A 16,175-nucleotide genomic window follows, 5' to 3' on the forward strand; every position below is an offset into this window, starting at 1 on the left:
AGTCCAATCATTTGTTCTATTCAGTGTGAGGATACATTGATCTTTCAGTTCATGCAGTTTCCAGTTCTTCCACCTTTCTTCGAAGTGTTTTGTCCTTGCAGCTAAATTTCCCCTCATCATAGCGCCAAACCTGTTTCACTTCAACTCTCTCTGCGAGTGCTACTCTTCTCGTTAAACTTGTGGTGTCACAACTTCCTTTTTAATTTGGGATTTAATCAAGATAATCCAAGAACAATGTGTAACTTCAGAGCAGCACTCAGTTTGGCTGGCTCACTAGCGCCCTCTATCTTTTTTCTCTCGCTGGTCAATCTTTGTTGTCGGTGGACCTGTCAATGACTCTGTCCTCTCTTTTCTCTCTGTGGCTATAGGTTCCTGATTGGATGAGTGGGGTTCTGTGGTGTTTGGTGGACGGGACTCACTGTTAGTGGGGCGGTGGGGCGATTTTAAGACCGAGATTGTGTTGGGGCAGGTTGCATGTGTGCATGCTGTTTGTCATGGCCATTAACATAATTCCATTGCAGCAGACATTCCAGGGATATTGGAGAACCTAAAGAGAGTCGTTGCCTGGCACTAACATATTCAGGGGAATGTTTTGCCTGTACCATCATTTCATGCTCATCATAACATGCACCTGCATGATCCACAGCCTTTCGTTCCTCATTCCGTGCTGACAAATTAGTAGATTTAACCACTTATCTCAACTACGTACGTCTTGTTTGTGTGTCCGTTTCTCTTTCGACTACGTTTCTTCATTGACGCATTCCACGTTAACCATGATATGAATCTCTAAAGCATGACCAATCAGAGTAAAGGAAGCATGGTGCTACATTAGCCATTGCAACAGTCCCCACACAACATCCACCCACTGGCCCCGCCCCCTTTGCGTAGTCTGCTGGATGGAAGGAGCCTGGTGCAGTTCTGCATTTGGCCAGCAGAGGGACCCAACACCATATAAAACAAGCGGAGGAAACGCCAGCGAGGACCTATGAACACCAACCCATCATCTCTGCCTTAATTACAGGCCTCTGTATGGAAACTAAAAGCATATAGGGGTCTATCTGATCCTCTATGCCCAACAAACTGCTTGTTCTTGGGCTGCCAGCTCTTTGTGGTGCTTTCTCCATTTCTAGTCCAGCTCCTGGTTTCACATGTGCAAGAACATGCTCACTGTAACTAACGAGGACCACACGTCTCCAGAATCCGATCTCAAGTGCGTGTATTTGTGAATGTGATTCTTACATATAAAAAACTGTGTATGCATATATGCATATGTATATACCTAGTTAGTTTTTATTATTAAACTGTATGTATTAACATCTTTATTTCAGAATGAATGTTTTTATTGTGACTTTTTTTCTAAGGTTTTTTTTTTTTTTTTTTTAACAAATTACTTCCAGGCTTTGCTTGTAAGAACCGTGCTGTACTCTTTTTGTAACCAGTTCTTCTTCTTGTCTGAACTCTGTTCTCAGTAGGACCCTGGTCTTAACCGATGCACTTTTTACCCTGTTGCATTTGAATTGGATTATTAGGGAGTGAATGATGTCAGATGTGAAGGCTTGATTTTGTGTGAATGTGTTGTACAGTAAGACAACGTTGACCACTATATACTGGGGTTTGTGTTGGAGCAAGAGCAACCGAGAAATAAATACTTATGTCTGTTTGTCTCGTTCATCCTGCCTGTCATTTATTGGAGTTCTTCACTCTTTTGTGTTTAGTCTGTATGCTGTATTTTATTTACATTCCTACAGTGCACATTGTATTTCATCGCTATTGCTGGGTATTTGTTTATCAGGAGCCAAAGTTTCTAACCTGTATGCCGTGCATCATGGATTGTACAGACACACACACTACCGTTCAAAAGTTTTGGGTCAGTAAGAAAAAAAAAAAAAAATGTTTTAAACCAGACATTTTAGGGTCACCAAGGCTGCATTTATTCAAAAATCGTGAACAATTTCGAAATTTGTTTGTGGTATGTATGTTTGTATGTATATAATAATATAATAATATATATATATATATATATATAATTTTTTTTTTTTTTTTTTTTTTTTTTATAAATGTAATTTATTCCTGTGATGGCAGAGCTGATTTTTCAGCATTTCTCAAGCGTTTCATGATCTTTCAGAAATCATTCTAATATGCTGATTTGATGCTCAAGAGACTATTATTATTATTATTATTATTATTATTATTATTATTATTATTATTATTATCAGTGTTGAAAACAGTTGTGCTGCTTAATATTTGTGTGGAAACCGTTATTAAAAAAAGAAAATCCCCAGAAACTTTGAATATAAAGTTCAAAAGAACAGTGTTTATTAAAATTTAGAAAAATTCAGTAAGGTGACGAAAAAAAAAAAAAAAAAAAACTTTGACAATCCCTATATGACCGCTTTCGCTAGCTACGCTAGCGGCGGTCATATAGGGATTGTCAAAGTTTTTTTTTTTTTTTTTTTTCGTCACCTTACTGAATTTTTCGTCAACAATACCAGGGACACCGAAGCACCGGGGAACATGAAATTTGGTGGGCATGTAGCCCCACTAGACTTCTAAGGAAAAATTTCGTTTGGTCCCCGGGGGCCACTCCCCCCCCGCGCTGGGCCCCCCCAAACCCCAAAAAATGCAGTTTTTCCTAAATAACTACCTGAACCGTGGCACCGAGGATGAAGAAATTTTTATGGTATGTTGGTCTACTAGACTTTTACGGAAAAATTTCGTTTGGTCCCCGGAGGCCACTTCCCCCCCCCCGCGCTGGGGCCCCCGTAAATTTTTCGTCAACGATACCAGGGACACCGAAGCACCGGGGAACATGAAATTTGGTGGGCATGTAGCCGCACTAGACTTCTACGGAAAAATTTCGTTTGGTCCCCAGGGGCCACTCCCCCCCCGCGCTGGCCCCCCCCCAAAACCAAAAAAATGCAGTTTTTCCTAAATAACTACCTGAACCGTGGCACCGAGGATGAAGAAATTTTTATGGTATGTTGGTCTACTAGACTTTTACGGAAAAATTTCGTTTGGTCCCCGGAGGCCACTTCCCCCCCCCCCGCGCTGGGGCCCCCGTAAATTTTTCGTCAACGATACCAGGGACACCGAAGCACCGGGGAACATGAAATTTGGTGGGCATGTAGCCGCACTAGACTTCTACGGAAAAATTTCGTTTGGTCCCCAGGGGCCACTCCCCCCCCGCGCTGGCCCCCCCCCAAAACCAAAAAAATGCAGTTTTTCCTAAATAACTACCTGAACCGTGGCACCGAGGATGAAGAAATTTTTATGGTATGTTGGTCTACTAGACTTTTACGGAAAAAGTTCGTTTGGTCCCCGGAGGCCACTTCCCCCCCCGCGCTGGGGCCCCCGTAAATTTTTCGTCAACGATACCAGGGACACCGAAACACCGGGGAACATGAAATTTGGTGGGCATGTAGCCCCACTAGACTTCTACGGAAAAATTTCGTTTGGTCCCCGGGGGCCACTCCCCCCCCCGCGCTGGGCCCCCCCAAAACCAAAAAAATGCAGTTTTTCCTAAATAACTACCTGAACCGTGGCACCGAGGATGAAGAAATTTTTATGGTATGTTGGTCTACTAGACTTTTACGGAAAATTTTTGTTTGGTCCCCGGGGGCCACTTCCCCCCCCCACGCTGGGGCCCCCGTAAATTTTTCGTCAACGATACCAGGGACACCGAAGCACCGGGGAATATGAAATTTGGTGGGCATGTAGCCCCACTACACTTCTACGGAAAAATTTCGTTTGGTCCCCGGGGGCCACTCCCCCCCCGCGCCCCCCCAAACCCCAAAAAATGCAGTTTTTCCTAAATAACTACCTGAACCGTGGCACCGAGGATGAAGAAATTTTTATGGTATGTTGGTCTACTAGACTTTTATGGAAAAATTTCGTTTGGTCCCCGGGGGCCACTTCCCCCCGTCAACGATACCAGGGACACCGAAACACCGGGGAACATGAAATTTGGTGAGCATGTAGCCCCACTAGACTTCTACGGAGAAATTTCGTTTGGTCCCCGGGGGCCACTCACCCCCCCCCCCCCCCCCCCCCCGCGCTGGGCCCCCCCAAACCCAAAAAAATGCATTTGTTATGATACTGTCACACACACATGCAGGAATACAAACAAACGCAAGCATGCACACACCCATACACACACATACAAATCCACATGCACAGACACACACACACAAACACACATGCGCACACATGTACGCACACATACATACACGCACAGACACACACACACACAGACACACACATACACACACACACACACACAGACAGACATGCACATACTATTACTTTTTTTAGGTATATACATAAACACGCAATACAGCCAAATTACTCCACGTCATTTATTTTTGTGGAAAGCCAGTGCAGGCCTGAGCGGCGGTCATATTTTGTACCGCGATGCGGTACATCTAGTTTAAAATGGAAATCTTTAATAAAAAAAAATAAAAAAATTATAAAGATATTTATGGTGACTTTTGATCAATTTAATGCATCCTTACTTAAAAGAAATCTCACTGACCCGTGTATATGAAAACATTTCTGTAACAATTAAAAACCATTCATTAGATATTTATTTAATATTTTTCAGAATATTTCATTTATAGGTGATTATTTACAGGTCAATATTACTTCATACAATATATTACACAAACTAGCCTTCACATGCGTTCACTAATGATTATGTACATTCTTTTCCATGTGGGATTTTTAAACTGATCAACACTGCTTTGACTGATGGGTTTCATGACATTTCTAAAAATGTACAAGCTTTACTATATCCTGTTCCTTCATAGTGCTGAAAATGTGTCTTGAAGGTGTAATCCATAATTCCAGTCCTCTCTTATCCATCACTTCATATGTCAAGTGATTGACCCCATACATACACCTCATGAAGTGCTCTCTGCCTCCAACTTTATCTTTATTTCTTAGGGTGGATAATGTATTGGCCATTAGATATATTCTACGTACCGTTCCTTCTTTTCTTGAAGGTAAAACTGGTACCTGTCCATTTCACTAGTCATAGGTGTGGAGCACAACACACCTCTGGAAGGTGCATATGGAGGAAAGTAGCTCTCCATAGACAAGTGCCATCTGTGCTCATGAATGGCTTCCAGCTTGCAAGCTGCACGTGATCTTCTGAAGCTCACGTTATGTTAGAGAACATCCTGTTTAGGTACAGAGTCAGGCGACCTTTGACCTGCCTCCAGAGAGGTTCGACAGTTTCTGCTTGCTCAGAGTCTAATATAATGTACAAAGTGCGTGCCTCGTTTTTCAGAGTTCTGTGTGTTTGACTGGAGGCTCAAGTTTTCTGGACAGGGCCGTGAGGATGAGTTTGAATTTGTCGTATCGCTCGGTCTGGTCCACGGCCGCCCCCCTGCTGCCCCAGAGCAGACGCAACTGGAAATCAGTCCTCAAGATCTCCAACATGTCATCATTAGGTTGGAAGTCTGGAGAGAAAATGAAATCAAAATTGACAATTCAATATATATATATATATATTTTTTTTTTTTTTACAGAATGTAGTGTTTATTACAAATAATTTATTTGTTTATTCATATCCCCTCTTGACCTTTAATCAATAATGTTCACCTCCCTTTCCCCTGGAAATGATGTCTGTTCTCTTCATGACGCGTCTCACTAAATATCCTCCACAACTGGCATTCAGATCTGCTGCAACTCCCAACTTCATACGATCCAGTCAATACCCAAGGACGAAATCAAGTCTATGTATATTTGTTTCTATCCAGAAGCCATTTCTCTCAGATATAGGTGTGTTGGACTTTAGTCTTGACCTAATGGTTATAGAGTCAGACTGGTAACCTGAAGGTTGCGGGTTTGAGTCTCGCAGGAAATGACCGAGGTTCGCTTGAGCAAGGCACCTTACCCCCCAATCGCTCCCCGGGCGCCACAGCAAACATGGCTGCCCACTGCTCCGAGTGTGCGTGTCCACGGTTTGCAGTGTGTTTTCAGCACTCACTGCTCCTAATGTGTGTGCTCTAACTTTGATGGGTTAAATGCAGAGGACTAATTCCGAGTATGGGTTACCATACTTGGCCTTCACATGTCTCTTTAAAAAAACTTTAATAATATACTATTGTTTACTGTGAATTCATGTTGGTTCATACTTTAGCTAATGTTCATTTATACAATTTGAAATGTTAAAAATGTATTAGTATACTGCATACAAAAATTAACCTAAATTAATAAATGCTTTGTATTGTTCATTAATGATACAAATTAAGTTTCTTTTACATTTTTTGTTAGTACAAATTTAGTTAGTAAAATTTAGTACAACATAATATTTAATTGTTATATAAAAAAACACTGATTTAAGTCTCACAAACCTTAAGTACACATCACTGTAGAAGTCCTTGATTCATTTTGAGTTAGATGTTAGTAACTGCTCTAAAGATTACTTGGACTGATTGAAACTGATCATGTTGTTTGAGTGTCTTTTTGAGTGATTCTCTTAAAGAACAAGCTATCCTAGCTTGCTAGGCCTTTTAACTTCCTGAGGGAACCCATGATTCAAATGCTAATATTTTTTGGATATTAACAGTAACACAACGACCTGAACAGCTCAATGTGTTTTGCTCACCAATTCCCTCAAAGTAAAGCACCACATGTTTCTCCTGAAATGACTTTTAATGTCCTTGTCTTACCCTGGAGGATCCGCTGTGAATTGCAGGTGTAGGTGTCCGCATTGCGTGCAACAGCACGAGCTCCTTCCAGATGCCGGAACATGATTTCGCAGCCTTGGTCGTTGTTCTCCCAGACGTCCATCTCTTCGAAGGTGACTGCAGGCCTCTCCATCAAGGTGAGCAGCGGCATTAGCAGCGGGACACTGGCATTGCTCAGTGGGATTTCAGCTGGAAAGACAAGAGCAAGAACTTAGATAAAGGTGACCTACTGTATAAAGGGCATGAAACATGCTTTATTGTCAAAAACTCACCACTTCCTTCATAGAGTCCTTTGTAGAATGGTTTCAAAGATTTCTCATAAATAATGGCGGTCTGTGTATATTTTCTCCGCAAGCTAGTCCACGTATGGTCCAGTCTGGTGATCTGTTCATACAAGAAAGATCACACAGATTACAGCTTGTTGACAGCACACAGAGAAGGGAAAAAAGTCTCTAGCGCAAGTCAACCGAAAGTGGCAGATAGAAGGAGCTGTTGGGTACCTGAGGCATGTCCAGTGCTTTCATTATGGAGGAAAAGGCATAAAGATCTCCCATCGAGTCTTTGAGCTCTAGAGCGACCAGAATGATCCTGTTTAGGGTGGCTGCTCGCTCCTCCAGACTTCCTGTACACCCCAGGATATCCACAGCAACTCCAATTGCCATGGTGTTATGCCTTTTTAAGAAGAACCAGCCATGCATGTTAAATGTGTGGCCTATATATGCATGTAAGACGTTCAAAGAGTTGTACTCCTTATATATCATCAGAAATCTATTTTATAGGTCAAGTGTTAACAGCATCCGTTTACCTTTCCATGAGGTCCTGCCGCAGCTGTTTCCCATGAGGAAGGGTCACCAGCTCCAGCCCAGAGGTCACGCTCATTTGACATTTCAGCTCCTCAGAAACATTCAGGATCCTGGCAACCTGCAGCATGTACACACAGCATTTGCATCAAAGGTAGTAACATCCAGAGTTGAAAGTATTGCACATAAGCTAATCTGTGAAGGGTTTCTAAATTTGGGTTGTGGGTGGATGTTTTATCGTCCATAACATTGGTCCTGTGACTGACATGATCTTCCAGTTTAAGATTTCATTCCCAAATACACAGACAACAATCTGGAGCCTCTTTCAGAAGCAGTAAGATATGTGGAGAGTCACATGTATAAAAGGCGTTTTAATTGGATTCATCTACATTTAGCCCTGGCTGTGTGGCACAACTGTGGTCTTGTCCTCTGGTTGGCTGGAAGAACCAGTCTTCATCCTGAAGAATAGGCTGACTCACATAACCAGAGCGTAATTACAGACCTGTCGGTCATGATTGTATTCAGTAAGTAGGTGTGGATGACTATCCCTAATTCTGTTTTCATCTTTCTAGATTTTCTCCTTGTTGTTGTTTCGTTTTCATTTTTTTATTCATCTCCTTCGAAAATCGAAAGCCATCAAATAAACAATTTGTGATAGATTTAAATTGCCTTTTTAAATTTTGACATTTAAGTTGCATTACCAGTAATTGTTTCCTAAAATTAGGTACCATTAGCATTAGGTATCATGAACTATACATTTAAAACCTTTGTAAATGTTGGTTATGTTATTTTCTACATATACTAACACATTTTTAACGTTTCAAGTTGTATTCGTTTACATTAATGTATTATGAACAAACATAAATTAATAATGAGCAATGTGTATTTTAGTGCTGTCAAATCGATTAATCGCATCTAACAAAAGTTTGTTTATATAATAGGCTATATGTGTGTACATATTCTATATACATATACAGTATATATATGCACACATATATTATTTAAACAAACTATTATGTTAGATGCGATTAATCACAATGAATCGATTTGACAGTACTAGTATTTTTATAAATTAACAATCTAGATTAATAAATGCTATTATCTTTTTTTCATTGATAATTCAGGACACCTAATGCATTAACTAATGTTTACGAATTGAAAAGAATAAATATTCATTTAGATTTTATGTTGACTTCCAAGACTCATAATTAATATTACCTGGCAGTCTGCTTTCAGGATGTGTTTGGCGATGGTCTTTGGATCCTGACTGATGAACAACTCTTTGGCTTTCTTCAGCACTGTCATCTCCAATGGTTTGTTCTCCTCTGGTAGAAGCCGGAAGTTGACGTCACCAGGTTTGAATGCTGATTCAGTTTCAAACACAGGTCTTTGGAAACCTTTCTTGCCATTCTCTTCTTCATCCACATCCTCCTTGTTGTCTTCCTCACTGTCGTGTTCCAGGGCCTCAATGGCGTTATGGTAGGAGCTACGATCGAGTTTAATGCTGCTATCACTTCTCCTTAACTCCTCCTCAGTCTTTAACCTCTCCACATAGCTGTTAGCATGTGAGCTATTCATCTTTTCCCAATCAGCAGAGCTGCATGGACTCAGCTCACAGTAGCTTATTTCCGGACTCGATGAGCTACCCGACTGCTGCCGTCGCTGTTTGTTGGGCTTTACCGGGGGGACTGGTGGGGCGAGGGTCTTCGGGCCCGGGGTGCAGCATACTCTCATAGTGGGAACCTTGCTGGGTTTAGGGGGCGGTCTGGGACACAGCTGGCTGTCAGATCCACGAATGGCCTCGCCAGGCTGGGTGTCGAAGGCCATTCTGCGTGGCACTGTGGGGCTCAGAGCTGGCTCACTTCCTGTTCGGAAAACTGGGGATTTGGGGCATGGCTGGTGCTCCATATGCCGAACCTGAGCCTGGGGTCTACAGCCTGAAAGCAAAGGAATTCATTCATATCCATAATATCAAAAAAAAATGTTTTATTAAAATAGACAGATGGACTTCTTTGTGTACGTTTTCTTTTGGCATTCTGCACGGCTATGCATATTCAGCACTCTGGATCCTGACATGGACAGCAAAGCTGCGTTTTGCGCATAACCATATTTATTCCACTGACACAGGCATAAATTATCTCCATCTCCACTTTCATTCTTCTCCACAAAAACATTTTATTTTGCATTTCAATCCCACGTCTCATTTCACACATTTAACGATCAGTAACAGAAAGTGAATTTCAAAGGCGGGAATGTCAGCTTGACTTTGAGAATCACTTTCTCTTTGGCACAAAGTAAATGTGAGAAAGATGACTGGTTTTCAGGGCTGTCAGACGTGCATATCAGCGGAGGGCTGGAGGTGTGACGGGGTATCAAGGAGGATGAGAGCTGACAGGCACTCACCGATAGGGAGGAAACTCTCCGACTGATGGGTCTTCAGTGGCCGTCTCCTCTCCTGAACGTGGTTCAGACATGCTGGTTGACTCCCACATTTATCTTTGTTGCTGTGAAGGAGAAAGACAGGTCACTTAAAGTCTTCTCTACCAATCTTATAGAGTAAGATGACAAAGTTGACACCACTTTTAATTGAGTTTTTAATGGTTCTGTGGTGTGATATGAATTTTTAAAGTACAAATTCCATGCAGTCTCTGAATTAATGTGAGTTCATGCAACCTGCACAATCATTTTAATGCCATTCTTGCCATTCAAATTGATGAGGTTGTAAGCTATTTTGACACATTGTTTCCAAAAGTTAGGACTCCCATATGCTGAATCTGCACAAATAAGTGAAACTTTCACTTATTTAATGCTTATTTATGCTTAAAATCTCTTTAAATTAATGTGAAGATGTCACACACTGCAGGACTGAATAAATGAACATATGAATATTTCCACATAAATAATACAAATAATGCCTTTTTTACTTCCTGTTGGGGTGCTTATGAGCAAAACTGTCAAGGATTTCCAAGAGACTGCCATTAAGAAATGGAATTTGCTAATCATACCACAAGATCCAATAATTGCTGATAAAATTATATACATTTTATTATATAGATTTGAGGGGAATTTGTAAAATCATGACTAGTCATTTTTCCGAGTAGACCCCAATTCTATAATGCAAATATTATTAAATTGTATTTCTAGTATTGTTTATTTGTGATATGTTTCTTTTGTAATTCATGATGAGGGCAGTCAAACCACAGAATTTCCTTTAACCTGAAATTGTTTAAAAAGATTGAAACAAAATTGAAATCACATGAGCTAAATTGGTAACACTTTACAATAAGGTTCCATTTGTTAACATTAGTTAAGTACATTAGTTAAAATATTTCTAATTTCAACATCTACTTGTACATTAATTTATATAATCTATTAATGAACCTGAGCTGACATGAACTAAACGGTTATATTTTTATTAACTAACGTTAACAAAGATGAATAAATATTGTAATAAATGATTTGTTAACTGTTAGTTTATTTTAGTTAATGCGTTAACAAACATTTACTAATGGGACCACTACATATGTATGTTTTACTTTCTAGCCAAGTGTTGAAAATATGAATGGAACTAATTATTGTTCTTTTTTTTTTTTGGACAGCTAAATTACATGCATTACAAATTAGATTTTTTTTTCCTAAATAGAGATTCTGAAAAGGCCAAATCTACCAAACCGTTTGAGAACTAGAATCTATAATTAGTAAATCCTATAATGAGTAAAATGAATTAATCTCTCTTATTTCCTCACGTTTGTGATTCAGAAGCCTCCCAGAGTATTTCTTCTTGGCGGTAAAGTGTGGCAATGAATAATAGTGGAAAGGGCCATTTGATTGTGTCTCTCTCACCTGAGGAGGTTCCCACGGCTGAGGGTGTGATCCTGGGTGTGTCCGTTCATGATATTCAGACTCAACCGTTTCGAAGTCAGGCTCTTTCTCTCGGAGTATCCCGCCTCTACACGTATACATCCAACTCCATATTTCTCCTCCAGGCATCTCAGAGGCAGAGCTCTGTTGATTGGCTGAAAGATAATCGCTCCGACAACCTCAGATACTGGCTCCCGGTTGCCCACATAGTATCGCACCAACGCGGGGACACTGTCAAATCCCTCCTTCTCAAACAGGTACTGGATGCGTGAGTAGGCCTCATTCATGGCCACTACTCGTTTGTTGATTTTGAAGTGTTGAGGAGTGTTCTTCCACTGGCAGGTGAGGACATAGTTTCCCGGGCTGGACAGCGAGTCTCGGATCAGAAAGTCTCCATCACGCTGGACCAGGTTTTCAGCCACCTTCAATTCAAACACACACACATTTTTTATTGTTTTTGTGGTAGCTTTTTTCTCTCTCTTTCATACTGTATTTTCCTGCCTCCCTTAGTTTCAAGTATTTTGCATGTTGGATCTTGGCCTAAACATTAGGTTGTGGTGGTAAATCTACAAATGCAGAATGAACAAGCTCAAACATTGGAGAAAACATTTTTGAGGTAGTGATGCTTTTCTTCTCATAAATTCGTATGTAGCTTTGTGCTTATGTTCCGTCTAATCAGATTATGTATACATCCTCAGTAAACATTACAGAACTAATTTTATGACAGTGATACATGGCATGACCTAGATCTTTCTTTGTTTTGTGGTTCACTGGTGCATTCAAGCAGTTTAGAATGATGGACTACCTCTCCAAACTGAACGTTAGGAAGCCATTTGGAATATTAATTAATCAAAATCAGTGTAGAATAATTCCCGGCCATAAAAAAAGTCGCTGTTTGGATTTAAAATTGGCAAATGCTTAAGAGTCTATCATTGGATCATTATTGCTGTGATTATTATGTTTCTAGCATGTTAAATGTTTGGCAACAGTTCTTCTTGCCCTAATTGACAAGATCTTGTCCAAAAATGTATGTGATGTAAATAACACCACAACATTTATTTCCATCAAGAGGTGCATCATTTTTTTGTCAAGATCTTGTATTGACAATGCATGAGTCCAGCACTCTGTAAAGTCTCCTCCAGCACATCCCAAAGGCTTTTTAATGAATTTAAGGTCTGAACTCAGAGGTGCCAATTCATGTGTGAAAATTATTCTTCATGCTGAACTCCCTCTGTTTTTTCACAATTTGAGGTTATGCATCTTGACATTGTGATCCTGGAATATGGTCATGATGTGTCTTCCTACATGGTTGTTTAAGAAATGAAAAGCCTAATTGACTCAATTAGGGATAGAAGAACTGTTGCCAAACGTAACATGCTAGAAATGTAATAATCACAGCAATAAAGATAGACTCTTAAGCATTTGCTTATTTAAGGTCAAACAGTGATGACTTTTTTTTTTTGGCCTGGCATAGAGTGGGTGTGGGTGTGTGTGTGCGCATCCTTATTCATTATAATATATCATTATGTCTTTAGTTTATTAGTTTATATAAGATTAGATTAGTTTTATGTAAGTTTATATGTCATTGTTTCATATTACTTCCCAGAATGTGTTCATGAGGAGATCAAACACTAATAAATCAATATTAGCATGTGTGTTTGGAGCAATGGATCAGCAGTGGCACCAGGAAAAGAGTCATTAAGTCTGATTAGAATCGCTGAGTGTTTATGACTGTTTTCATGGCTGTACTAAACAGCTTTTCTCAGGCCTGTCTTATGGTATAAAACAGCAGCTAAAAAGTTTATAGTTCACTGGACAGACATGCTCAGATAGTTATGGCTGTGCGTTTTGTTTGTTCAAGTATGCAGAATAAACTAATTTGATTGTGGTAGTTTCACAGGTTGCTGCCTACATTGTCATCTATAATTAATCAGTCTTCATCTTTTACCATCCATCATGTTTCCCCCCCCCACAGTCAACACTGCCGGGAAATTACATTTTGAAATCAACCACAGGCCATTTCACACCATTGGCGTGCCTTTCCTTTTCCCTTGTCTGTAGTTTGTTTGTTTAACTTCAGCCGAGCAGGTCAGACTCGTCCCGCTGAAAGACACTGCAGCCCACATGCTGTCAGAGGGAAATGCTTGATCGCAGGGTGTGTAGTGATCCAAGGACCACTCAAAAGAACAAATGAATACATGTCTACAGACTCACTACTGATTCCTGTTAACAGTGATGGGTAATGTACTGTAAGTGTAGAGAATGAATTAACAATCAATCATCACAAACATGCATCATATTTTAGGGGCACCTTTTGTGATGCATGTAGTTATATTTATGAATATTTAGACAGTCACTAAATATCCATATTTATTATATATATTTTTTCTACGTGTGAACCCGATAAATTGTATTCTAAGGTCATTTATAAGGTTTGTTGAGCCATGATGAATGAGAATGTTCCATTGTGACTGGTATATTTGTGGTGTAAGCAGCAGTAGCCTGAATCTGGACGCTGGTAGTTCTGATCATATGATGCCGTTAAATAAATACACCTCAGGTCAAATAGCAGTCATGATTCAACACTATATTAACCACTTTGCTCTGCAACAATTGTTGATGGATGGGTTGTCAGTTTCAGGGACATATCCTGCATAGGAGCATGGGAAAGAGGAGCCAGGGTACATGGTTTTCATACGAGCGGATCTGTAGCTGTCAGCACTGGGATGTCTGTCCCAATGAGAAACTGTTGATGGCTGTTTTTGAATATAGCTAAATGTTAATGAACTGTCCAAAATATAGTGTTTAAAAGGATAGTTCACCTTAAAAATTCTGTCTTCAATTGTTCCAAACCTGTATGAGTTTGTTTCTTCTGTTGAACACAAAAGAAGATATTTTAAAGTATGTTGATAAGCAAACAGTTGAACGGCACCCATTGACTTCCATAGTATTTTATCCCCCTACTATGGAAGTCAATGGGTACCGTCAACTGTTTGATTATCAACATTCTTTAAAATATCTTCTTTTGTGTTCAACAGAAGAAACAAACTCGTACAGGGTTGGAAAAACTTAAATGAGTAAATAACAACATTTTCATTTTTGGTTGACCGACCTATCCCTTTAAGCACTGTGAAATGTACTTTCATTAGAGCTATTGGTAGTTTTGCTGTTTGTCAAGCTAATCTAAGATCTTGTGGAGCTGACTACACTCTAGCATACAGTCCAGACTTCAGATTTTGAGTTTTGTTTCAATGAAATCTTTTGTTTTCCTTGATCTTGTGCAAGTCTGGGTGTGAATGTGGCTTTTCCTGTTCTGTTCTATGTTGTGTTTGGCACATCTAAACCAGTTTAAAACAAGTATTGATCAACCAACTATACTACTGATGACAATGGACTCTGCTCCAGATTTGTCAAAGCATTTCACATTTTTAGACAAGTTAGAAGCATACATTTTGAGTGTATATTTGTATATATTCCTTAAATATATCTGTTTAAAAGGATCATGAATATGCAATTTCACATGGCTAGAAAGCTTAAGCCAAGCAAGTAAAATTGCACGTAAAGGTTAAAGAAACATTTTAGAAGGTCAGACACTATTTATAGGTTATTATTTTGCACAACATGCCTATCAGGTAACTATGTATCTACATGTTTCATAATTTTTGACCTTAGCAAGAGCATTATAATAAGTACAATAATTAAAAGTGGCAAAAAAGTACTATAGCATTACCATGACTTAAATATTGTAATTTGAGAACACCATGTTTTTGGACATTAATTCTGGTAATACTAAAGTATTCTTTGAAATACCATGCTAAAACCATGGTACAGTACATGCATATGGTAAACATTCAGTGCCATGATTTATATCCAAGAATCATGACGCTAGATGTTGCATCACAGTACCGTGGTACTTTCACAGTACTTTTTGTAAATTTAACAAGTTGGCATTAAGAACATCTAATGCAAGTCATATCGTCAGTGTATTTCTTCCCTTAATCAAGTCTTACTCTAGGCTCTAGCTGGAGCAAACATGGCCACATGTCTTTATTTCATTATCTTTTTATACAAAGAAAGTGAATGTTTAAGTGCCAGATACAGGCATGACTTCAGTGTGACTTCAGCTATGCTTTTGACAGCAGAAAGATCACTGCTGTCAGCCAGATTCCACGTCCGAACAATATTTCAGAGACATTGTAACTGTACACATATATATATATTAAATCACAGAAACAGCTACTCACCACAGAGAGCCTCATAATACAAACATTATCTGTTAATGATCACCCACCCCTCTCCCTCCTCTTAAAGCTGTACCTGTCTAGGGATGGCTCCATGATACCAGGCATGGCTCCGTGGTTCCTCACTGCTTAGTTTCAGTTCTTCCTCTAGTTCTCTTCGAAGCTTCTCCGGCGGTCCATCCATGATGTACTTGTCCCTTGAAAACTGCACATAGATGGGAACAGAAGAGTATGTTAGAGCCATGGTGGCTCTATGGTAGATGGTATGTTTGTCTCTATGATTTAAGTATATGGTGTTAGTCTTTTATTTGTCTCCACTCTTCTTCTTTTTTTTGTATCCCTCTCCCTACTTTTTGCTATGTGACTCAGTATCTGACTGGCTGATGGATCTCTTGCTTCCTGTGCTGATCTGTTTACTGTGCCGCCCAAGTTCCCTCCCTCTTCCTGTCTGTCTCCGCCTCCAGAATCCGCAGGGCATACCGTACCTTTACCTGCACACACGAACACACCCCCGCTGCTCTGAATCATCATGGACTTTTCAGGTTCGTTGGAAAGCTGTGGATTTCACAATTTAGGAATTT

At 39.9% G+C, this 16,175-nt stretch overlaps 2 protein-coding genes across 7 annotated transcripts in view; one reads left to right on the forward strand and one right to left on the reverse strand.

Annotated features, from left to right (window-relative positions):
- Positions 1 to 1,670, forward strand: part of fnbp1l (formin binding protein 1-like) — a 44,822-nt gene extending 43,152 nt beyond the window's left edge. For both annotated transcript variants that reach the window (XM_081348708.1, XM_081348710.1), the window contains one exon: positions 369 to 1,670. In XM_081348708.1, coding sequence (XP_081204834.1) covers positions 369 to 376 — 8 coding nt within the window. In that variant the 3' untranslated portion in view covers positions 377 to 1,670. The remainder of the gene's footprint in view (positions 1 to 368) is intronic.
- Positions 1,671 to 4,565: 2,895 nt separating this feature from the next.
- bcar3 (BCAR3 adaptor protein, NSP family member) overlaps positions 4,566 to 16,175 on the reverse strand; it is a 69,451-nt gene continuing 57,841 nt past the window's right edge. For all 5 annotated transcript variants that reach the window (XM_081348334.1, XM_081348335.1, XM_081348336.1 and 2 more), the window contains 9 exons: positions 15,671 to 15,799; positions 11,336 to 11,775; positions 9,896 to 9,996; positions 8,711 to 9,429; positions 7,498 to 7,613; positions 7,193 to 7,364; positions 6,965 to 7,076; positions 6,675 to 6,881; positions 4,566 to 5,459 (listed from right to left, as the gene is read on the reverse strand). In XM_081348334.1, coding sequence (XP_081204460.1) covers positions 5,284 to 5,459; positions 6,675 to 6,881; positions 6,965 to 7,076; positions 7,193 to 7,364; positions 7,498 to 7,613; positions 8,711 to 9,429; positions 9,896 to 9,996; positions 11,336 to 11,775; positions 15,671 to 15,799 — 2,172 coding nt within the window. In that variant the 3' untranslated portion in view covers positions 4,566 to 5,283. The remainder of the gene's footprint in view (positions 5,460 to 6,674; positions 6,882 to 6,964; positions 7,077 to 7,192; positions 7,365 to 7,497; positions 7,614 to 8,710; positions 9,430 to 9,895; positions 9,997 to 11,335; positions 11,776 to 15,670; positions 15,800 to 16,175) is intronic.

Source organism: Scardinius erythrophthalmus (assembly GCF_964197995.2).
Source record: "Scardinius erythrophthalmus genome assembly, chromosome: 20".
Taxonomy (NCBI): Eukaryota; Metazoa; Chordata; class Actinopteri; order Cypriniformes; family Leuciscidae; genus Scardinius; species Scardinius erythrophthalmus.